This window comes from Papaver somniferum, chromosome 2 (assembly GCF_003573695.1).
Source record: "Papaver somniferum cultivar HN1 chromosome 2, ASM357369v1, whole genome shotgun sequence".
In the NCBI taxonomy this organism is placed as follows: Eukaryota; Viridiplantae; Streptophyta; class Magnoliopsida; order Ranunculales; family Papaveraceae; genus Papaver; species Papaver somniferum.
In genome coordinates, this window is record NC_039359.1 from 76,128,934 (window position 1) to 76,155,238 (window position 26,305).

The 26,305-nt window shown below is 35.9% G+C and overlaps 1 protein-coding gene and 1 pseudogene across 1 annotated transcript; one reads left to right on the top strand and one right to left on the bottom strand.

Moving 5' to 3' along the window:
- Positions 1-13,895: 13,895 nt before the first annotated feature.
- Positions 13,896-15,308, bottom strand: LOC113351413 (annotated as a pseudogene).
- Positions 15,309-21,381: 6,073 nt separating this feature from the next.
- On the top strand, positions 21,382-23,343 carry LOC113348078 (acid phosphatase 1-like). The gene is made up of 3 exons (XM_026591780.1): positions 21,382-21,852; positions 22,586-22,795; positions 23,009-23,343. The coding sequence occupies exons 1-3, from the start codon at positions 21,458-21,460 to the stop codon at positions 23,187-23,189; spliced, it is 786 nt and encodes a 261-aa protein (XP_026447565.1). The 5' UTR covers positions 21,382-21,457; the 3' UTR covers positions 23,190-23,343.
- The last annotated feature ends 2,962 nt before the right edge of the window (positions 23,344-26,305 follow it).

A 26,305-nucleotide genomic window follows, 5' to 3' on the forward strand; every position in this document is an offset into this window, starting at 1 on the left:
TTGAAAATATCCAACAGTCAAGTCCACTAATGTCAAAATAGGAGATCCCTTGCGATCAACAGCAATATGCAAAAAAAAAAAGTCCCCGTCAATACACGTATGTTCGATCGTTAGCAGCTATAGTTTATATGGTTTAGGACACGATTTCCTAATTACACATGATTTAAATTAAAAATACACAGTAATACGCAATTTCCTAATTTTATACCCGATTTCCTAATTTTATTAAGTTAAAAATAATTTTATTATTAGTATTTTAGTTTTTTGACGGAAGTATTGTCCACCTTAGACGGTGTTACTAACGTACCGTTAAGTATTTGATGTAAACACGGTGTAAGAAAGTTAATTAGATTAAAACTCTTACGGAAGAATTGTCCACCTTCATTTTTGTTGATGGTGTTACTAACGGAAGGTTAAATACTTGATGTAAACAAAGTGTAATCTAAGTTTTAATATCCCGACCAATAGAGTTTTGCCAAGTGTCTTCACTATAGATTTTGTATTAGAAAAGATCTATTTCGACCAATAAAAAGTGAGGGTTTCATCATCGTTCAACGTGAAAACTTATATTGTCAAGGCCTTTAAGGAGGAAGATTTCAATCGAGTGAACAATTTCCTCTTCTTTGTGAATTACCCCTCCGTTTTCTTTCTCACAAATCACATTAGATATCCTGGTAGATAGATGTTGGTAAAAACCTAAACTATATTACTGACAACGAGGATGGGTATGAGTCTTATGACAGACTAATAGTAGTTGTAATCAAACAAGAACAATAGTAGAGAGATATGGAATGATTCTGGCTCTGTTAATTTTTACTTCACCATCGTTTAGTTGTTTGATCTAGCTTCACTACAAATTTTTGGTGTTTTGGCATGTTTGCTCAAAACTCCAAAAATCTTATGATATATACAAATTTTCTGTTTTAGAGTTTATGACAGTTAGAAAATCGAACAGAAACTTCGTTTTTCCAACAAACACCATTGTTAGAAGAGATGTTTATTCGCTCTGAAAAGATGCATGTTGGAGGTGAAGAATCATCTTCAACTGATGTTAAACTCTCAATAAATAGCATCCTTGTTTTCCATACAAAAATCATCAAAAACTCTCTTTGTTTTCTCTCTAACAAGCATCATCTGAATCAAAACCTGTGTGTTCTTGGTTGGGTCAAGGTTGTATAAGCTTTGAATCCAACATTGTTGTAGGGCTTCAAGTATCCTGACGGCAATATTCATTGACCTATTTGTACTCGCCAATTTAATTGGGAAGAGTCGAATAATTGTCGAAAAGAATCTATTATTAGAGCCTTGAACCCAAAGACAACATTCTTCTCTTCACCATGTTTTGGTGTCAATTTTCAAACGTCACCTTGGGGATTAATGGTGATTTATCCTTTAGAGAAGCATGCTTGGTATTGAATAACTTTTTTTTTCCTGAAATAGCTCATGGAGGACTCTTAGAAAAAATGTTGCCCGATACTGAACATAGGGAAAAATATTTGATGGGGGATCGGGGGATAAATCATGTCTTGATACATGTCTTTGCTATAAATTGATTCCATCAAATTTTATTTCAAAATATATAAAACAAATGTATTTTTGGCGAAAATGTTGGTTATCTTAATTGGTGATATTTTATTCTTTATATTTTTGATAAGAGAATTTGTTAAAACAATTAATTAGAAAAACACATGTCAAGACATGATTCGTCCCCCATACCCCCGCCATAAAACGCCACCATCAAAAATTTACTCCTGAACATAGAAGCAGTAACTTTACTAATTCTATCTATGAACAATAAACTTCTAATTTAACTTGAAATGTACACAAGGGTTCTATATTATTTTTGTTTGGATGCTAATTTCTTGTCTCTTAGCTGTTAAGTTTAATCGACGGATAAAAGAACTAATAGAAATTTTTCTATGAAATAGTATCGTGCATGTACACGCCACCCAACGTTAGGAGTAATGGGAGTAAAGATTTTGAGAGTCCAAAATCATTTTGGATCAATTTTGGTCAGAATGTTATAAATTAGATCAAAAATGTTCTTTCTTTAATAAAGGCTAACTGCTCATTTAGAGTGATAGCTTTCTTATGTTGTTGTATGGAAACAATAGTTAATTAAAATAAGATAGTCTATGTACTGAAGTAAGACATGAACTTCTTATTATTAAGTTTCAAAGTGTACCCACATAGTACGAGTGTATATATATATAGAAGGGGGAAACAAATACAGAGAAGAGTTAGCCGACTATACAAAGGGATAAATATACTCTCCATAAGACACGTCATTGTGTAAGTGTCTTTCCCATACTAATTTTGTGGGTCCCATAATCAAATGTGTCACCCGGTGGATCAGCCACCTGTAACATCTTTCACATAACACTCCCTCTTGGATGATCCACCGTTCCATACACATTGTTCCACTAAAGCTTTAAGATGTTGGAGCTTTGTGATAATGGTCGTCACGAATTTTCTTCCCTTGTCAAAGCTACTTCAGGAAAACCAGTTATGAAAAAACCTGAACGCTGGAAGCTCACAACGATAATGTTGATGCAGCTTGTTTGACTTCGTGTAGAAATTATCAGGAAAAACCGTGTGCAGTAAAAACCTGATTTAAGAGTAAAGTGTGATAATCCGATCATTGATTTCCGCCAAAAATCCTATGGATAACCTTCTCTTTACAAGATGCTCACCGTTCTAAGTTGTTATCGCACTAAAAACCTCGTCAGGAAAATCCAGAGGGAAAAAACCTGAACGTATGAAAACATGAGTTCTCAGAACAATGATAAACCCGCAGATGTTGCCTCGTTAAAACCTTTCCAGGAAAAACCCAGAGGGATAAAAACAAGGACGAAGGAAAAAGAGTACAGCATTTCGAACTGCGGATAACAGTGGACTCACATGCCTCATTAAAACCTTGACAAGGAAAACCCAGTGGGACAAAACCTTGACTAAGGAAAAAGAGTACACGTCGTGAAGCCCAACATTCGCTATATCCATAGTATTCTATGGCTTTACTCCCCCTGATGAGTAGCCGCCTTAGTTGATCATTGTTCCATATCACATAGAGATCACGAACCATCTTCTAATGTCTTCAGCAGCTTCAGCTTCCTCCAGTTGAGAAACTTGGTCCGATTTTATTCTGTGCAATTCCATAATGATCATCTGGTTGTGCCAGCCTTTTATTCTCCACTAGATTTTTCTGAATAATCATAATCGATCGGAGGATGAACAAGTATCCCCTACTACCAGACTATTAGCTAGGAAAATGTTTAGCTGCTTCAACGACCGTGCCAAAAATCAAAACTTCAACGGTCCGATAAGCTTTTCTTTGTGGGAGACATCCAGCGATCTTTTATGCAAAAGATCAAGTTTAATGGTACCACGAAGATGGAGGAGTTTTCTTCGGACCTATGTCTCGATATTGGTGATGGATAGAGCCAGACTTACATGTTTACTACAGACCCAATATCAGGTACCTATAACGTATCTCAGTTAATGTACCATTAGTTTGCACATCTTTTGGTAATACAAACCACATAGTGATACATCTCCTTAGTTGAGATGTAAGCCGATCAACCTTAAAACTAAGAGATCGCATAACTTCAATTGTGCCAACTTGTCCATTTAAACATGTCTAAACCTTTTAAGGTTGATGAAATTAATGGACTTCCATCTACAACGCTCAACCAACAGATTAAGATCTTGTTTTACCGAGAATTCATCTCGAACTCCTGCTTTAAGCATTTTTGTGCTTTGGAGAACTCTTCAGGAGTTCCAATGAAGTAGATGTTGCATAAACAAATATAGTAAATAAACAATTTATGAGCATATAAGATGGTTTACATATCCCTGGGTAACATAAACATTCACTTAGACGATAGATTACTTTCGTCCTTGTTAAGTAAATGTATATGACATGGTGATTCAACTGATAGTTAAAAACTTCTGGAATTTATATGCAGTTTTTTGTATCTAGTCTTTCATACATATCCGCAGTAACCGCATCCAATATATGCACATCGAGTCCTTAAAAGAATGCCAGACAAATACCAAAAAGGTAGTTGCATCCATAACAGGGAATATGTTACAAAGCAATCCATCTCAGGTTCCTGTAAAAGACTTTGAGCCATTAGTTGACTTTACTTTTCTCACTATGCATATACACCCACCTGTAGCCACTATGGATTACATTATCGGATGTCGGAACTGCAAACACCCATTTGTGGCCAAGAAGAGTAGCTCACATTATCGAGTGTTGGGGCTGCAACTGCATATTTTTAATTTAACAGTTTCTCGCAAATTTATGCATTTTTGCGAGAAACTGTTATTCTGCTTTGATCTCTCCGGGTTTAACCAATCATACCTTTGATGACATTCCCATAGAGAGTGGTTTAAACCAACAACACCTACGGTAGTATCAGTGGATACTTTGACTATGTCATCAACAATAATTGGATTACGATCACAAATTTCTCTATTGCATGCATGCCTTATGGAAATCCTCTCATTTTGAGGTTTCACAGCCTTTGCAGAGACATTCTCTTATTAGGAGAACTATACTCAGAGAAATTAGATCTTCCACTGATAGTCTCTTTGAGAGAACTATCTTTCAACGATTGTGACTGGCTCTTCCTTTAAGAGGTGCAAAATATTTTAAGTCAACTAGTTATCCACGCTCAAGGTGTGTTCTAAGTGGCACACTTGCTACTACATTTACAGCAAATCAGGATGTATTCTGGTTTGCACAAGATAAACCAGGATGTATCTCATTTTGAGGTTTCACAGCCTTTGCAAAGACATTCTCTTATTAGGAGAACTATACTCAGAGAAATTAGATCTTCCCCTGATAGTCTCTTTGAGAGCAATATCTTTCAATGATTGTGAATGTCTCTTCCTTTTAAGAGGTGCAAAATATTTTAAGTCAACTAATTATCCACGCTCAAGGTGTGTTCTAAGTGACACACTTGCTACTACATTTACATCAAATTGATTTGCAATTTCTGAAGATATCAAATCTTCTGCATGTATTTCATTGCTGAAAACATCAAGATGAGATACATCCTGGTTTATCTTGTGCAAACCAGAATACTTCACGCCATTTTTCAGGCGACAACCTTTCCTCCCCAAAACGGTGGGAAGACTTTCTCATCAAATTTTGCAAATCTTGTAATAGAGTAGTAACAACAGTGGAATATATCACGTCTCAAAAAGAAAAATATGACAATGGTTACATGAGTAATAAGTTCAAAGTGCACAAGAACATCAAATGTGTTCACCATCAATGCCCAAAGCATTACTTGAATGATACAACATCAACGGATGATAAACAAGATTTTCATTTAAAATCTATATGAGTATAGATACACAGTTACCACCCAGGTGATATGTCGAGTCATTTATGACTACCAGACCATACTCCCATGAACCTGGTTAGTGTCAGTGGAAACTCGTTGTCAAGGTTATCGCTATACAACAAGCGACCTTAATTCTCTCAATACGCTTTCTTATAAGCACCACATTTGTAATCAATGTTAAGACCAAAGTCTCAAAAGCGTATAAGGGAGAAAAAACACCTTATGGACTGAGGTCCATATTTGCCAACCCATAAACTCCGTCGATAATTCCTTTGCAAAGGGGATATCTATCCACAACAATTTCAGTAGCTACTCTGAACAATATCGACAACCAGTTCATAATCAGCTAATTAACAATCTTACATTATTCTCAAAGAGAATGAGGATATTTTAATCCATTGGTACCATATTTCAGTATGTGGATATTCATCTCCGATAGATATGAACGCAAGGACTTTAATATATGCCGATTACATGGAAAGCCTGGCAAGGACTTTAATATATTCATCTCCTATATTTATCGCTGCGATTACGCAAGGACTTTAATATATTCCGAATCAAGCAAGTGTACTCTTGCTAAATCTAGCAACAGAGTAATCTCCAACACCTCAGACATTTCTCGGTGTGAGAATTTAGATGAGACATAATTGGATTTAACCAATGTCGTCGACGATTCACCCCGTGATCCTTAGGCGGGATGTCTCATCAACAGAACATTCAGTTCTGCACGACTCAACCTATCCAGGGAGCAACTGGGTGCAGAAAAAAAAAATAATACACAACCCAGGAGAGGAACTGATCAGGTTTCCTCTCTCGTTTCCTGTCCAGCTGGGATAATTTTAAGAATTTTAATAGTAAACTGTAAACGAATTCTGTGACCATAGACATTATCTCAATATCAGTACCAGTACTGCCAAGACGACCGATAGAGATCAACAACAATGAACGACATTTCAAATGCACGTAACGTGTCTGTCACAACGATATCGGAGCTTTACCAGACTCGAGACGGCTTATTCAAACTATTCATTTTGCTACCGCCACGTATTTCTCCACTTCTGGTGGTATGGGGTTTACCAGATTCTCAAACCTGATAACTATTGTGGTTCCCATATTCAAATATGCCTACCACAATTGTATTTTCCTTCTTTGCCAAAGATAAACTTATTTGCATAGGTACTGCTGCAAATTTAATTCACCAAATTCGTGATTTTAGGTAATAGCTCAGGCGACGAGAAGACGTGATATTAACTCTAAATATCATTTACAAAAATGCAACAGTCATTATCGCTCGATGTTTGTATATCTACAAGGTGCAGTTGACATATGCAACACTCGTTGTTGTTAACACAACATATATACAAAGTGCAAATTAAGCACTAGCTCTTTAAATCTTGTCGATGCGTATAATTGGCGCATATAATGCACGCCGTAAAGCTAGCGGGAACACATAATGACGCAAAATATGCAGCTCTCCTTATTGCTCACCACAACATTGTATACGGTGCATATATCTTCTCCAAAATTAAGCCGAACTAAGTACCACGAAAATCAATGGTAAAAACAAGGAAGAAACATTCCAAATGTGATATATACAATTTTAACACAATACCGACAAATCTCCAACTTCGTCTATTAGGGTCGACGAAATATTAATTTATCAAAGTAGAAATATGAACACGTTCTTTATATTTTAAAAGAAATCGTCTCGATACCGACTGCAGGTCATTTCAAAGACCGCTGATAGAGACTGGATAACTATGTTAACCCGGTGTTCATTTTTCATCGCATTCCACTCCTTAGGTGGAACTACTTTGAATTCTGGAGATTATTATAGCAAAGGAATATAAAATTTTGCTATCCCTCAGGATGAAACAATTCCTCGCTCTGATATTAAAACCGCTAACACCAAAAATCACTGGTGTACCAACAAATGAACTTTTTATTCTCTACGTTATCCGAATGGACGCGGAGAAATCTTTCGTTGGTTGGCTAAAGCGAAAAATAGCAGAACGCTACAAAACTCAAATATTTGGCTAAATTCAGAAAATCGAATAATGTCACAAATACGAGTCGTTGCCAATACGTACCTATTTTGGATATCTCTTCCTTTACCACAATAATTATTTATGCTATCAATAGTACAAACAGGATAAGATGTCTAACTTCTTTTTAACAAGTCCTAATCAAAATAGGAAACAAAGTTAGATACAATGAAAATTGTATGCATAAAACTACTTGACAATAATTTAATTAAATATGCAAAGGTTGAAAGAAATTATCCTTTTCTGTATCGTCATCCACTATTGATCGCAGTAGAGAAATTCGTGCTGATAACGTGTTATAAATTTGATCAAAAATGTTCTTTCTTTAGTAAAGGCTAACTGCTCACTTAGTGTGATAGCTTTCATATGTTGCTGTATGGAAACAATAGTTAATTAAAATGAGATGCTCTATGTACTGAAGTAAGACATGAACTTCTTATTATTAAGTTTCAAAGTGTATCCACATAGTACGAGTACATATATATATATGTAGAAGGGGGAAACAAATACAGAGGAGAGTTAGCCGACTATACAAAGAGATAAATATCCCTCTCCATAAGACACGTCATTGTGTGAGTGTCTTTCCCATACTAATTTTGTGGGTCCCATAATCAAATGTGTCATCCGGTGGATCAGCCACCTGTAACATCTTTCATATAACACAGAACTTATATCTCTGGTAAACTAACCACTTAGATGAAATTTGTGGCTCATTTCTTATTGTTATTTCTCTTTCCCTCTACTCAATTCTCTCTTTTTCTCTTTAGAAAATCTCATGAAAAAAACAATCTTATCGATAGGAAAACTTTGGGACATATTCTTGTAACATGCAGCTGAACCCCAATGGATCGTGAAAAAAGGTTTTGGTAGTTTATTTAATTTGGGATAAGTGAGATTCCCAATTATAAGATCGTGGCTAACTTTGCACATAAGCTTCGTACTTGAATTTTGTGTGAATATCAAGAAAGCAGAAGGACTTGACAACGCGTATATCTGTAAATAATTTTCTGTGACAGTGGTGGTAGAAGGAACAAAAGCTACAGTAAAAATTATGTGGATCGTAGTAATAAAGAAAGAAACCGAAAATAGTCCAGAAAAAAAGAGGATAAAAAAAGACATACATATAGCCATTCTTATGGTTGTACTAGTTGGTCTTTAGGGAATATAGACCAATTTAGACCCATAATTTATCCCAACCCCAATCAAATGCGTGAACCATAGTTTCTTGTCAAATTTAGGAAAGGTTCAAAAAGACATACCTATTAGCCATTCTTCCATTCTTGTGCTTACACTAGTTGTTACACTAGTTGGTCCCATGACTTCTATTCTGATGGATAGATCATTTCTAGACGCATGGTTTATTGTAACCCCAATCAAATGCATGAAGTATATTTCCTTGTCAAATTCAGAAAGGTCCAAAAACAATTGTAGTAGCAGAAAATCCTACTACTACATCCCTTAGATAATCTATACAATAAACTAAGAAATCATCACGAAGAACACTTAGAAAGATTTTATTAAGTTTAGAAATCAATACAAAGAATCAAAGTAAAATCCTTAACTTGGGGAGCAAACAACTTTCTCTCTCTTAAATTTTTATCTCTATTCTCAAAAAGATTTCTTTCTCTCTCAACATAGTGGTAGTTGGTCCTATATATAGAAGTATTACATAGTGGAGGACAGCTAATAAAGCCTCTATTTTCGTATCTGACGTGCGATGTCTTCGCACGTTTATACTGGATCTTCTCGCACGAACCCCTTAACTTCGTACAACCTTCACACTTTGTTAGAGCATTGCTCGGTCGAACTCTCATGCGTTTCTATCTCAACCATGTTTGTCAATGTTAGTGATCAAAACTATAAGTCTTGATTTCTAGTCTATTATAGTTAAGTCTCGGACTAGGATAGAAAGTGTAGTTGAGCTCAAGGGCTTCATGGCGATTCATCATACAAGTAGAAGAACTACTCAAGGAACCGGTGGAACTTCTCGACAAAAAGGTATGTGAATACTTGAACTTATCTATCACTCAAAAGTCTATCTACTCTATCTCCTACTCTTTGAGACAAGAAGTCGTATGCTATATATATAGACTTTGATTATACACATTTGGTATTTCGACTCGAGTATACCTCGCCTATCTATATATCGAAATATGTGTTGCTAAGCTTTTCGCTTCGATCAAGTTTATCTTTACCATGTGACGAAAGTCATGCTATGTTTCAATCATCTTGAAAATTTCTTTGACGAGAAATGGTCTAACAACTATATAACGTCCTCTAAGAATGTTTCAATGATTGAAGTGAGAGTTTAGATTACATAACCAATGGTGGACATAAGCATTGTTGTGGAAACAAATTTATGTATAAGTCATATTCCTTGAACCAAAGTTTGTGAACTTTGTTGATCAAGAGAACCGGAAGAATGGCGTGAGCCAAGTCCACGAACTCAGTCCGAGAACTGCCGAAGTTCTCAAACCCGAGAATATCTGCTGGAGTTGACAAACTACTTGCGTGAAGCTAAGTCCGCGAACCCAGTCTGCGAACCGGCGAAGTTCTCATTCCCGATAATTTCTGCTGGAGTTTGTAAACTCTGCCCAGTAACTTAAGTCCGCGAACCTAGTCTGCGAACTTGAGAAGGTTATATATCTGAATATGATTTCTGAACCTAAACTTAAAAAGACTAAGGAATGCAGTTTGCAAACCGTGTCTATAAAAGTTCATGAACCGATTCAAGTGAATCAAATCATCTTTGCTTCAATTGTGTCTTGTGTAGTACATAAGATTTTCTTGTAATTGAAAAACTCTCTAACTAGTTCATTTGAAGTCATTTGAACTAGTTATGGTGAAGAAGAACGTGGTTGATATGAAATGCTCATATGGATAACCTTTTAGTTAACTATTGTTGAACCAACAAGTGCATACGTTTGTACGGTTAACAAACCTAGAAGCGTGCAATGTCAAGTGTGTGTAACAAGCTAAGTTTTCGATCTAGCGGTTGAGAAATATTATCTTGAATCTAAATCAGGTTTTCATCTAACGGTGAATATTGAATGCTTTGTTACTAAGCTAACATTGATTGCAAACCCTGATTTGAAAGACTGTATAAATGAGACATCTAGTATTGTGAAAAACTAATCCCCACACCTTACGTGTGATACTAGTTTGCGTTCTAGAGTCGATTCTCCTTTAACCTTTGGTTTTCTTCTTCTAAAACCAAGTTAACGACTTAAAGACTTCATTGGGATTGTGAAGCCAGACCGATACTACTTTTATCGTAGTTGTGTGATCTGATCTTGCATCTTCTATCGTACGTGTACAATCAGATTGATTGTCTTGAGATTGCTATCTCCGATAGGCAAGATATAAAAAATAATCACAAACATCTTCATCTCATTGTTTGTGATTCCGCAACATCTTATTTCGCTACCATACGATTAAGGTTGTTGTGAGGTGATTGATAACTCTAGGTTGTTCTTCGGGAATATAAGACCAGATTATCAATTGGTTCCTGTTCACCTTGAGTATTATCAAAAGACGGAACAAAAACTTTAGGGTTTATCTGTGGGAGACAGATTGATCCTTTGATTGACTTGTCTGTGTGAGATAGATTTGTTTATTGTCAAAGCCTGCGATTTTGGATCGTACCAACTCTTAGTTGTGGGTGAGATCAGCTAAGGGAATCAAGTGCGTGGTATCCTGCTGGGATCAGAGGCGTAGGGAGTACAACTGTACCTTGGATCAGTGGGAGATTGATTGGGGTTCAACTACAGTCCAGTACGAAGTTATCTTGGAGTAGTCTAGTGTCTAGAGCGGATTAATACAATGTGTGTTAAATCTGGACTAGGTCCCGGGTTATTCTGCATTTGCGGTTTCCTCGTTAACAAAATTTCGGGTGTCTGTGTTATTTCAATTTCCGCATTACATTGTTTTATCTTTATAATTTAAATAATACAGGTTGTGCGTTAAATCATCAATTAGAGTAACTCAACCTTTGGTTATTGATTTTCATTGATTGATCCTTGGATATTGGTATTTGGTACTATCCAAGTTATTCCTTGCATTTGGTTAGAACTCGCAGTTCCTGTTTGATTAAATCAAATCAAGAGAGAGATATAAACTCGTTGATATACTTTTAATTGACTGAGTCTTGTTGATTCTCTTAAAAGTATATTCGAGTTTGTCCATACAGATTGCTAAGCGAAATATTGGGTGGTGTTGTTAGACCCCCGCTTTTTCACACTTTACTCGTGACTTCATGACGTCATTGATTTCGTCATCTGGGATAAACTGCGTGCGAGTACGTTCACCCCCTTATAATAGTATCCCTTTGCATGATATCTATGAGTGCGATATTTAACCCCTACAAGAATGACGAAAAAGACATGCCTACTAGCCATCCTTGTGGTTGTTGCATTGGTTGGTCTCCAGAACCTTTATTCCAAAATAATTCTAGGCCGACGATTTATCCCAACTCCTATTTCATTCTTGGACTATATTTCCTTGTTAAATTTGCAGTGATAATATAAGAGCTGACATCGACACAATTTTATTTACTATATCAGTTATTATTCTTGAGTTATGGGAGATTCTTCTTAATTGTTAGGGGTATATTAAAAATTAGTTGTTTATTTTGGGGGATAATACAAAATCCCCAAGACTGAATATGAGTTTAATACCCAATTTTGAATGGTCAAAAACTATAATGTAAGATTCATGTGTATTAGAAAAATATCTTATTTTACTTGTCTTCCTGACCCAGTTTTTTTTCAAGGATTATTTAACCGATTAATTGATTCTTAATCTATTATAACAACTCACAATTGTGTATCTACTGGAAATCCAGTAGTACACCCAAGTAATGAAATATACAATATCTAAGACATGGTTATAAGAATAAGATCGAACACTTTCTTTATAATTACACACGAACTAGAAATTCTTTTATAAATAAGTTAAGACGGTGATGATACAAGTATGGAAACTCACAAGAACCTTAACTTACTTTTTCTCAACATGACCTCTCTCAATACAAAATATCTAACCCATTTACAACGAACCAAGTTCCCTATTTATAAGCAAAACTAAGTAGTGGAGTACATCTCATTTTACTTCGCCGGAAATTACACAATTCACGTGATTCTGTTTTATACTTCTCCCAAACCATTTTCAATAAAGTTATTCCATTCTTTTCACCGATAACTTCGATAAATTGTCGGTACAATTGTCCCATTTCTTTCACAACAATCCATCTTCGTCTGGGACCACTGTTTACTTCGTCTCACAATTCCTTCTTCGTTAACTATCTTCTTGCTCAAACATCTTTACCTCGTCTGTCGTTTATCTATACTCATTTGGCAGATCTAATATTCCTAAAAGTTATTCTGACACTTCATTTGACTTCGTTGATTTTGTGCAACCTTGTTCGACCACGTGGCGAGTAGGATTTCTGTACCTATAAATTGATTATAACATCTCATAATTGATTATATATGTGTTAGGAAACCATTATAAAAACTAATTATTTTAAATAGAAGTAAAAATAATCATAAACAGAAGAAAAAAAACATAAAAAAATTATTATACCGTTTTTTTTAACAAAAATAATTCAGGTTTTTTCCTCTTATTTTCTCTAGACCATCGAGAGAAAGGGAGACGAGCGACTATTGAAAAACTTTGGATCATCGTTTTCTCATTTTCTCTTGAGTTCATCTTTCCATGATAATCAATTATTTGTAAAAAACGTTTGTTACAATTCATTACGAAAAAAATAATTATTTTCCACCGTAAATTTTTATTTACACTCTTAGATAGACAAGGTCAGACAAGATTTGCGCCATTTTCTCCGCAAAATCCAAACGACAATGAATTTAAGTGTATTATTTTGATGCTATGTTCCTCTTATAAGACTCTACATTCCTACAAAAAATGAACACAATTCGAGATGTATAAAAAGACCATCTACTCCTTTGAATATCAGCCGTTTAAATTTAACGGTTGAAATTAAAATTGGTAGATGGTGAGGTTTGCTATCTCGAATTGCGTTCATTTTTTTTTGTAAGAATGTAGAATATTATAAGAGGAACATATCATCAAAATATTACACTTAAATTCACTGTCGTTTGGATTTTGCGGAGAAAATAGAGGAAATCTTATCTGACCTTGTCCATTTAAGAGTGTCCATGGATCCTACCTCATTTATAATTATCCATAAACATAAACATAAATAGATAACCATAAGTTTTAACCAAGGCCATTTATTCATAGGTAGATTACATTATGGCATCTTATATGATGTAACATCTTAGCAGAAGCTTCCCACAACCACTGCACTGTAATCCTTTATACTACATATACATAACACATCTTATTAAAAGTGCACATGCTCAAAGCAAATAACTTACGTAAGGCACCCCGTAGAAGACCGTCCAGAGAGTGATAGATCAAGTGAGGGGAGATCTTCACAATCAGTCCTCTTTGGTTACTGTATATGCATTTAGGTAGCTAAAGTAATAGGTGCACAACTGCCAATGGTACAAGCGAGAACGTCCATGTATTCTCTTGTGATTGTGAATGAGTCGTAAACATTCCCATCGCTGCTCTTCTTGTATTCAAAAAGGAGAGATGTGTGGTTGAATGCAGTCATTTTCACGAACCCAAAGTCGAAATCTTTGTACAAACTCCATCTCGTCTTTAGATTTGTGAATTTCGCTAGATGGCTTCCACCTCCTCCTACCACTGCGTGAATGGTTCCATTCCATAACCCTGAAAAGTGCGACGTAGCTGAGTTCACACAGCTATTCTGCATTACCACAAAATGGACAAGATTAGTATCAGTTCATCACATACTATCTTGATCGAGTCGATTTTATATAGTATGCGTGTGAAGGGAAACAACTGAAAAGGCAGGGCTACCTCGTAGATTTGGCAAGATCTCTCGTAACTGTGAACATGGCCATAGAAAGCAATATCGACTCTGTATTTCTGCCATAGTTTCTCTAGATTACTTCTTCCCATGGGTTCTTCGAATGAACCTTCTTCAGCGTACCAGTCATTAGATGAATAGCCAAGAACTCGATGAGTGGCGAAAATGAGCCATGGTTGTTTTTGCCTGTCTGCTGTTGCGAAACATTTCTGGATGAATTTGTGCTGCTCAGTTCCCTCCCTCCAGTCATGTTCAGAGTCACCAATGCAAAAGCGGAACATACCATAGTCGACATAGTACCTAAGATACACATAGGCATCTTCAGCAAGCACAATCTAAGACATTAACATCTTGAGATAAACATAGAAAATAAAAGAATAAAAATACCAGTATTTTGCACGATTCTCCGCTGGCACGTAGAACATTGTTTCCGCAGGTACACCACATTCTCCACCAGAGTCTGGAGTGTTATAAAATGATCCTGAATTTGGCCAATCTCGCTCGTGGTTTCCACTAAAATAGAAATTTTTTGGAGCAACAAGAGCAAATTAATCCCCATTAATAGAAAAAAAAAGGCAATATGCCCATATGTAGTTGTGATTTGAGACATTTACATACCTAGAAACCATGAAGGTTTAACGGAGGTAATTGGTTCAACCATTTCGGTGAATTGATCCCATTGAGAGATGAAACCATTTGAGAGATGAAACCATTTGCGTAAGGCAAGTCACCTATGTGAAAGACTATATCATAATTTTCCAAATCCTTGATAAGAGTATCTGTTGTGTTAAGAGCTCCTGGCTGGTAATTTGCATACTCATTTGAACCATCTCGTTCTGCCTTTCCAGTGTCTCCAAAGATAATAACACGTTGTAGAGAATTCTGTCCAGGATATGGTGGTGCAGTGAATGAGTAGCGTTTACTCCAAACATATGTGCCATCCATCAATCTGTGCCCCAACTTGTATGTGTACCTGTGGCACATGCATTAATTAGTTTGTATTCCGTACCTGATCCCTTAGCAACAAACAAAATGAGCTTTCGATGGATGATGAGATGAATCATGTCCTCCGGGGGTCCAAATAGCATTTTTTGAGCAACTTTTTCCACACAAGTGTATTCTCCAAAAACACCTACACAAACATAAAAACACCATAATAAGTACAAAATCAAGCTCTAGCAATAGAGACACTGAAGACAATTCAGACACAAATATATGTATATCATTAATCATTTAGGTTATTATGAGGTGACTAATATTTCTAGGCTGCTCTTCAGGAATATAAAACCGTATTATTAGTTGAGTTTCATGTTCACCTTGATTTATCTAATAACGGAAACAACAACCAGAATAGACTTATCTATGAGAGACAGATTTGTTTATAAGTCTTCGACTTTGGGTCGTAGAAAGTCTTAGTTGTGGGTGAGATCAGCTAAGGGAATCAAGAGGCGTAAGGAATGCGACTGTACCTTAATCGATGTGAGACTTGGTTAGGTCTCAACTACATTATCAGTCCAAAGTTAACTTGTAGTAGGCTAGAGTCTGTAGCGTCTTAATACAGTGTGGTATTCAAATATGGACTAGGTCCCAGGGTTTTTCTGCATTTGCGGTTTCCTCATTAACAAAATTTCTGGTGTCTGTGTTATTTCTTTTCCGCATTATATTTTTTTATATAATTGAAATATCACAGGTTGTGCGTAGTTCAATCATAGTTGATATATCCGATCTTGTTTGTTGGATAGGACTTGATTGACACTCGGACATTAGTCTTTGGTACCATCCGAATTATTCTCATATCAATCAGTCACACGGATTTATATCTAGTTGATTTCCTGATTGTATTGAAAAAGAGATAAAGCTCTTCGATATCTTTCTTCATTGAGTCTCTTTTTTTTTTTAAAAAAGAAAAGAAAATTAATTTACTAAAGAAAAACAATCATCGAATACATCTTCGGTTTGCAAGAAATTGTAAGGGATCCTAACAACAAGCTGAGCCACAACCGCCTTTTGAATGACAACACCTAGACTATGGAGAAGAAACTCTCCCACTTAAACATTTGCATCATGACTAGCCATATAACTACGAAATCTCTTCAGAAATTTTATAATGTCGCTACCAAGCTCACCCAAAATAGTAAAGGCAAGATTTCCAAGGCCATACCCATGCGTTGTGCAATTCTCAAGATATTTTAGCTCATTTGAGATCAATAGCATTGGCAAGAGCTTGACCGAGGGTAAAAGCACGCACACCATTACCTGTGAAGGGGGAGACACCTGTCACATCCATGCACACATGATGCCCATCATCCCAATTAAAACTAGGATGTCCGCTGGTCTCAGGTCCGAGCCATCATTTGAGATAAGACCAAAGGTAACCTCTCTTTTTTTTTCTGGAGCAAAGAAGGGGATATTATTGAAAATAAAACCGCAATACAAAGCAAACCGAACATAACTAACACTATAAACAGAGTTCTAATTCTTACTTTGTAAGTCAAACATATATGTAACCACACATGGAGGATCATTCCACCAAATTTGAGACCAACAATAGTTTTAGCTAACATTCCAAACTTATCAGCTGCATTGTTACAAGACCTTTCTTGGAAAGAAACTTGGCAAGACTCAAGATTTGAAGTATTTTTCGGCAATCAGAGATGATATTGTGATCTTCCTACTTTAACATTTGCATCATGACTAGACATATAATTACAAAGTATCTTCAGAAATTTTGTAGTGTCACTACCAAGCGCACCCAAAGTAGTAAAGGCAAGAACCCCAAGGCCATACCCATGCGTTGTGCACTTCTCAAGATATTTAGCTCGTTTGTGATCAATAGCATTGGAAAGAGCTTGACATGGGATAAAATCACGCACACCATCACCCTTGAAGGGGGCACACCTATCATATCCATGCACACATCACGCCCATCATCCAAATTAAAAACTAAGATGTCCGCTGGTCTCAGGTCCTAGCCATCATTTGAGATAAGACCCAAGGAAACCTCTATTTACTTACTTTCTGGAGCAAATAAGGGGATATTATTGAAAATAAAACCACAATACAAAGCAAACCGAACAGAACAGACACTAGAAACAAAGTCCTAATTCTTACTTTCTAAGTCAAACACACCTGTAATCACACTTGGAGGATCATTCCACCAAATTTGAGACCAATAATAGTTTTATCTAACTGTTCAAATTTATCAGCTGCATTCTTACAAGACCGTTTTTGGAAAGAAACTTGGCAAGACTCAACATTTTGAAGTATTTTTTGGCAATCAAAGATGATATTGTGATCTTCCTACTTTAACATTTGCATCATGACTAGCCATATAATTACGATGTCTCTTCAAAAAATTTACAGTGTCGCTACCAAGCGCACCCAAAGTAGTAAAGGCAAGAACCCCAAGACCATACCCATGCGTTTTTTAGTGGATAAATAAAATTATTTAAGTTAATAGATTAGTTTGATAATCATTAGAATAAATCATTATCATTGAATTATTTGATGCAACAACATTAAATCAATATATTTAGGATCATGAAAGTTTAGGTGAAAAACCAATCCAGGAAAGTAAACAAGATGAACATACAAGTGCTCCAATTACTCATGTATAAATATTAATTTATTTAAATTTGATTTTTTTCAATGAATTCGCCATTGTTACGTTGAAAAACTCAGATTCAGCATGGTAAAAGTATGAATACCATGCCGGAAGGGTCCAAATCGGTACAGTTAACATACTTTCACCATGCCGGTACACAATATCTCATTGTAAGTACACTGCCGGCACATGAAGTTCATTATCGAGCATGTCGGTAGTAGTGCCGGCATGGTCGATTCCCAAGTGAACTGTGCCGGTTTGAGGACAAAAACATACAGGAAATATGTATGAAATAGTAAGTTTCGGCATGGTATTCATCCTAAAAGCCATGCCGGCACAAGATATTTGCAAGGTATTCATCTTAAAAGCCATGCCGGCACAAGATATCACGTACCTTCTCAATGAATCCACTTATTCTTCTTCTTCTTGCTCAACAACAATTCAATTTAACCTATCTTTAAGAAGTTGATAGGGTTTGATTTTGATTTTGATTTTTAGTTTTAAATTTTAATTTAGATGGAAGAGTATTAATCTAAAGGGTATTTTAGTATTTCCTCCCCCCAAAACACCCCTTAGCGGACACTATAGGATGGATATAATAATTTATATACCCCAATTAATTTAACTATCCCCAATCGCGCGTTCATATTGTATTATTCATGCCAGCATGATTTTCCATGCCGATTTTGACTGCTGGCATTGAAAAACCATGCCGCCATGAACAATAAAATATTCCATTCCAACATACCAAATTAATCATTTTTTATTTAAGAAGGGAGGAGAAATTGTTATGCTACATTATGGGCTTTGTGCTATAAACTTCTTATGGGCTCGATTTCTTCGAACCCATCAACAGGGCATCACAGCCGCCTGTATGAAAGCGTGAAAACCACAACACATCCATTTTCCATATTTTGGACACTGTGAAACCCACACCCAGAAAAGTTCACACTCACACCTATTTTCACGGAATAAATTATTCTAAAACCCATATTTTCTGAAATTGCAAAATTAGTTAAGCTTGGTTTTCTTTATAATTCCTGAAATATTTCCAGATTTACAATCTCTTGATCCCCTTTTTCAACTCGTGTCCTGAAGGAGAAGATGTAAGAGGTTCAACTCGAGAAATCAGTGGATGGATTTGCGATTTCCCCAGAAGAACAGGAAGATGATTATCAGTTGTTGATGACAAATATGGTGTTGCTACTGAATTTGAGATGAAAGAAAGGGGATTTGATGTTGCAGAAAGATTGGGTTTCTCTACGAGTTTGAATCGGAGCCTTTGAAGATTATTGGAGATGTTACAAAGAGGTGTCAGTTCTGGTTCGACGTTATATGAGAAGATTCGAGAGATTGATGGAGGTTTTGCAGAATCTGAAATTAAACTAGGAATTAGGTTTTTGTTGCTGTATGGGTAATTGCTGGTAATTGGGTTTTGGGTTTTCCGTGTGAGTCTCAGAGAAGGATTAAGAGGAGAAATTCACTGGGAATTGATGTTTAGATACAAAATTGATGAACTGAAGATGGGTTTTTGTTGGATTGGATATTGAGACTAAAATTGGTGATGTTCTTGAGTTGCAGGGAAGAACTGATGATCCTTTGAATTCATCAATCAAATTGGTGGATAGAGTGTGTTTTAAACCCACCAATCAATTCATCATTCTAAGATTCCGCAGCGGCAAGGTAAATAAATTCATCAATCAAGCTGGTCGATATACTCACATACATTCAGTTATGAATACTATGGGTGAAAGTTTTAGAGGTTAAGTATTTTCATCAATTTAATTCCCTAGAGTCTGCTGTAAGGAGGCTGCGTGGCAAAGAAAATTCTAGAGAGAGGACTTTAGCATCTCTAATTTCTCTGCAAAGACACTTCAGTAATTGAATTATGGGGAAGACACTACTGTGCATATGACCTTAGCTCAACAGGAAGAGTGAAGGGAAATATTGCAGTATGGTTGTACTGTGTCACATCCTTTGGCTGTCGGTTCTAAGGATATGTCTACAGTGTCAAATGACACACTCATTACAAGCTAATCTTGGAGCGAAGCTTCTAAGGATGGCACGAGGAAAAAACTAACTCGATTGCTTCTTTCATGGGTGCCAAAATATGAGTATTTCCCGGATGCCTAACAATTTTAGATATAGTTCTTTTTTGCTTTATTTTGGGTAGTGATATCGACCGTCTTCACTAAAATTCGTTAAATGTATTAGTTGTAAACCCATCATCAAGTAATGGAATTCTATCATGGGACCGAGGCTATCTATTTTCTAGAATTTTACAGTTATGGAATTGGTTGCATAACCTGTTATGTATCTACAAAATTTGTTGCATAACTTATATGCAGTCCCGAAAATAGTTATTTTTGCATAATTTGTTATGCAGTCCAGAAAACGGTGGCATAACACGTTATGCAGCTATTTTTTTGTTAGTATCGAAACCAACAAAAAATAAGGTTGCATAACTTGTCATGCGCCTACGATAATATCTACATAAAATGTTATGCATCGAGAAAATAGATGCATAACCTGATATGCATCCGAAAATATGGCTGCATAATGCATTATGCATCAATTTTTTTATGTACGCACTAAAATCAACCAAAACAATGGCTACATAACTTGTCATTTGTTATGCATATGCATAATTTGTTATGCAGCCGAGAAAATGGTTGCATAGTTCGTTATGCGTCTGCAGATTGTGTTATGCATCTTTTTTGGTGACTGCATAATGGTTATGTATCAAGTTTTCGAAAAATTTGCCTAAAATGATGATCACCTCCAAGTTTTTCGTGAAAAACAAAAATTTGATATTCTTGTTTGTACTCGTTGCATATCTCTCTTAAAAAGATTTCCAACGATATAAAATTTATAAAATTCCAAGGCGCGGATTTTTAAATATGTTATATCCAAGTTGTGTTGCCAATTATACCCCTGAAAAATTAGACTGCATAACGAGTTATGCCTGAAAAAATAGTATGCATAACGAGTTATGTATTGATTCTTAATAATTTCGGATAATTTTGGATGTCACGGCATCCAAAATTAATTATGGACCTGATAATAAGAATATTACTTTTTTTGGACCTGCCCCTAAGTTTCCCAATAAAAACATGACACTGGCATCCACAAGGACCACTAGAACAGCCGTCACATTTGGGGAATTGTACATCATGAATTCATGAATCATGATCCTCAATTTTGACTGGAATTTTCACTTTAGTTTAGAATACAGTATCTAATCCTTATCACAAGCAATAGCATGCACCCATAAGGTCATATCTTTTTGTAACCTCTACTTTTCAACGAGCTTTTCCCAAGTCGGTTAACAGATATTTTAGAAAATATTTTGAAATTAATGAAAATTGAGTGGGAGAACCAAAATCAAAATACTTTTGAATATAAATACCTCAAGTCAAATGACAAATCCTCATCGCACTCAATTCACATATCTATATATAGTAAAGAAACTTGAGAGCAAATATATACACACATAAGAAAAAGATTTTGTTTCCATCATTACAAACCCATGGAAAGCCAGTGCTCATTTCTCTTCTTTTTCGCCATTTTTGCATCTTGCATTTTCAATGTCTGTTTTGCAAGTGAGATTCATCTTCTTCGACCGAAACATGGATCGGCAGGCGCAGTTCGTATGCATGGGGTTTCCTGTGTTAGTTGGCGTCTTGGTGTAGAAACTAATAATATTCGATATTGGAAAACAATTCCGGTTGAATGTGAGAAATATGTTGGTCATTATATGCTCGGTCATTTATACCGGAAAGACTCGAATATTGTTGTTTATGAAGCTATCCAGTATGCTCAGAGTATTGACTTAAGGGGATCAGATGGGAAAGATATATGGGTTTTTGATGTTGATGAGACTTCGTTGTCTAATCTCCCTTATTTTGCTAAGCATGGATTTGGGTAAGTTCGTTACTTTTATCTCAGTGAATATTTTTCATGCATATTTTTATCTTACGTCTGCTTGATTACATGCATATTTTTAACGTAGATTAAAACCAGTGCAGTGTTCATCTTCAAAAAAATAATAACTAGCAGTGTGGATTCTAAATTTTAGACAAGTATGATCGGAAACATCCACGAGCTGGCGGCCTCGTGGATGTTTTAAGGTGTCGTTTAGGCTAATAAATTTTCCATTCGAAAGTAACCTTCTTACATGGATGTAATTAACCTGACAGATTTTTAAAAAATAATTAGGATGTTCATGTATGGGCGTACATGGGCTGCATTATAAATGGCGTACACTCTTTAAAAGTGTTTTTTTTTGTTTCGCACAAACTTTAGAACAAGAAATGGTTTTTAAGTTACTAAAATATCATTCGCCTAATCAAGCTCAAAAATGAAAATGAAAAATGGGCCCTTTTGATAATATTAGTGAACTAGTACAAGTGGTGTGTGTGGATTCTACAAGTTGGGTCCTTGGAATATTCAATGTTGGTGTAGGATTGTAGGTTGGGTAAGATGGAATGTTGATAAGGATGTTCGGCAAAGAGCTGACATGATGCGAAACAGTTTCGAACTAGTGTAGGAAAATGGGCACAAAAGTGCGATCCATTAGATTTTGCCGAAAGCAATCCAAAAAGGATCATAAATATCATCTTTAACTAATGATGATGGAATATATATTTACTTTCAGGGCTGAAATATTTAATCCAACTCTATTCTATGAATGGGTGGATAGTGCAAAAGGGCCAGCACTGCCGGCAACTCTAATGCTGTACAGGAAACTGATCTCTCTAGGTTTCAAAGTGGTATTCCTAACTGGACGAACAGAAGCTCATAGAAAGGGTACTGAAACTAATCTTAAGTGGGCTGGTTACCCCACTTGGGAGAGACTCATTTTGCGGTATGTTTCTTTCTTCTATTGATATTTCGTCATATCTTTTTGCTCGCACTAAAGTGTAGAGTGACGCACATCTGAAAGTGCCTGGAGTGCTTTCTGTTGTGCCATTGTCGCTGGCCTCTAAAGTTCTTACCAATATAGTTGAGTTGGCTCATGCCAGGTGAGGTACGCTAGAGAAACATATTGTTCATGTTCTTTTTATCTTTTTACTTGCAGAGGCGCATCGGACTCGAAATCAACAGCGATTGCTTACAAATCAAATGAGAGGAAAAAGCTTGAAGAAAAGTACGGGTACAGAATTCATGGAAACATTGGGGATGAATGGAGTGATATTATTGGGACCAATACTGGCAACAGAACCTTCAAATTGCCTGACCCTATGTACTACGTTGGTTAGATGAATCGAAGCATCTGTCGCTGTTGTTAAATTTGTAGGGTTATGCACTAATGTTATGAATAAGAACCGAGAAATGTGGTTGTTTTTCTTTTTTTTCTCTCTGTTAGCGACTTAGCGTCCATGGTTGCAATTTATTCGAGTCAGTTTTAGACGATTCGGTGGACCTCTAGAACAGATCCCACCTAAAATTGAACGACAGAAAAAACAACAAAAATCGGGTCCGATATAACGTTTTGAGGGAAACAGGAACGACAATTCTCTCAAATCCACAACCACAGTAAAAGTATTTAAATCGGTCTATACGTCTGAACTCTCTCTTGTCTCTATAACTCCCCCGCCAAAAACCTAATCAACTTACTTATTGACTTGATTTTTGTCTTCAATAGAATAAACTTTCTTCTTCTCATCTCCGGCCAAAGCCTTTTCTAGACAGTCGACTGTTTGCCGCACCGAACGTCCTAATTCCGTTTAGGTCTACATCGCTTCTCTATCAACCCTCTTTTGGCTGTCCTCCCCACTATATATCAACAGGTACAGAACCTTGTGCTTATTTTTATTTCCTAGCTAATGGTTTAGCAATGACTTTGGTATCGGAATCCGACTGAACTGTACGGTTCTTAATTGTTACATTATATTGCATGAAGTTTGTGTAATTACTTACGGAAGCTCCTATCAACTGTTTGTTAAAATGTCTCATAGAATTTTTATTCTATGTTAACATGTTTTTGTATTTTCAGTGATTTTTTCCTCTTTTTTCCCATGTTTGTCTTGAAATCATTGTGATATACAATGCGTTGATGCTAATTAGTTCTGATGTTGTTCGTCTCGCGTTTTCTTAATAGTAACACAATTGCTATGATTTTAATATTTCTGCCCATCATGGAAATCCAATAACAATTTACTAACATGTTTGTATGTAGACCAAAACATAAGGAAGACAGATCTGTGACTGTGAAGAGTCACTGTGAGCTACTTCTACATCTAAAATTCTACTAGAATACTTCAAAAATGTAGTAATTTCTAATCAACACCAAAAAATAGAAGACAACACTCCTAAACCACGACAGCACGACTGTTTCTCTTTCCCTAGCTTTCTCAAACTTTCGGCTTGCTTGCTGTGGCCGTGTGGTACTCCAGAAGCTCTGCCAGAAAGCTTTACTTCCTCCCTTGAGTTCTTGGGTCCCCTCGAAAGAACTGTAGTTTATCCAAGTGTTGCCTTGAGAGCAAGTTGATCACATGGAAAATATTCATCCCCGCATTCCTCAATTCGATCCCTTGCTGTCTTTGTAAACCACCGAGCAGTGATCTTCATTCCAGGTACCTCATAAACCCGTGTATCATCAGTAACTGAACCAACAAGCATGCCAATTTTATCATCAGATTTAGGAGCTGTTATCTTTGTTTGCTTGCTCTTGCCTGCAGCAATTAGATCTTTACCTATTTTGGACTACTTTCCTCCGACAGTCAGAAAATGTTAGGCTTATTTCAGGAGGAAACTTGTTTCCTTTTTAAAAAGAAAAAAAAAATTATGCTGAATGGATTTGAGATTGAACTTGGGTTTTGTTTTGTTTTCTAAATGTTTAGTATAGGTTCAATTAACATGTGAACTAGGGATTTGTTGTTTAGTTGCTCTTCTCAATCCTGCCCCCCAAAATATTATAACTAATCAATCAATCTCTCTCTCTCTTTTTTTTTTAATGTTTTATACAAACTCAAAACAGATTTTAGCACGACAAATATCTTACTATTCTGGATTGTGTAGAGCATTTTGATATCTAAGACCAAGAAAAACTGTGTGTTTAAATTGAGGATGGCTTCGTATTGAGATTATCTGTTAATGTTGGTCATAAAAGACTTAGTGTGTACGAAATTATGTAGCTCTTCTAGGTTTTTAAAGTTTTTTTTTTGGATCTTGCAGATGGCATATAGAGGGCGTGGACGAGGACGGGGTCGTGGAGGTTTTGGTTCCTGTGGACGTGGAATCCCAGAGCCTTTTATCCTTTTCCCAGTGAGTAAACTCAAGTTACCCTGTATTTGTTGATAACTTATCACACCTGCATCCAGTGATTCGGTTTTATAAAACATTAATAATGTATTTTTATTCATGAAAATAGGAAATTAACAGGATTTTTGTGGCTTTATAGTTCAACATTATGTTTAGGGTATAGAATAAAACCACCAAGGATCTTTTTATTTATTAATAATGAAAAAGAATTCCAAATTTAATTGTAATTCATGTGATTGCAGGAAGATGTAGTGTTACCTGATATCAGTGATGTCAAAGAGGAAACGGCCTTAGTCGTTGCAAACAAAAAACTGCAGATTTATTGGAAATCATCTCCTTATTATCTAAAGAAGCCAACAAAGAGTAAGTTAGTTAGCAAAACTTTCGTTTTTTTTTTTTTTTTTTGTAATGCGAATTAGCATTTTTAGTTGCTCCTTCTAATCTGACTACCTGAAACTGATTCATTTTATACATTTTTTATGAGTTATGTAAGTGAAATTAACATATTATCGTCAGCTACCTTTGGATAAATTGGAAATATGACAGGAAAGAGTTTAGGTTATCCAACGTTAACTCAGTGTTCTGGTAAAAGCTACAACAAGGTCATATTTAGGAGAAGTCGCTGATTGAGTAGGTATATGTGACCAGGCAGATACTGTAGTTTAATTTTATCACATACAGTCAGCAGATTCAGCACCATTTTCTTCATACAATTTTAGTCTATTCCTTTCTGAAAGATAACTACTGACGTACTAAAACCTGACCTCTAAACGGAAAATGTAAACTTTATTTAGAACTTGAACTTTTAATTTTGACAACTAAGAATCATAATCGATCATACAACTCAGTTATTAGTATCCCTTTTAACCTCTTGCTTACAAAGTATGATTTTTCTTAAACCATTTGATCGAGGGGTATAAAAACTGAAACAGTGGATGCTATTTGTATTTCACTCTTTTACTTGCTTCATCATCCCTATGTGCAGAAACGTTTGCGGATGTTAACTTTTATTAATTCAGATGTAATGTTTCTGGGTTTTTTTCTCAGAATGCGGAGAGAATGATATCAAACTATACTCAAAGCTTAAAAAGGAATATTTAAGTGCAGAGCT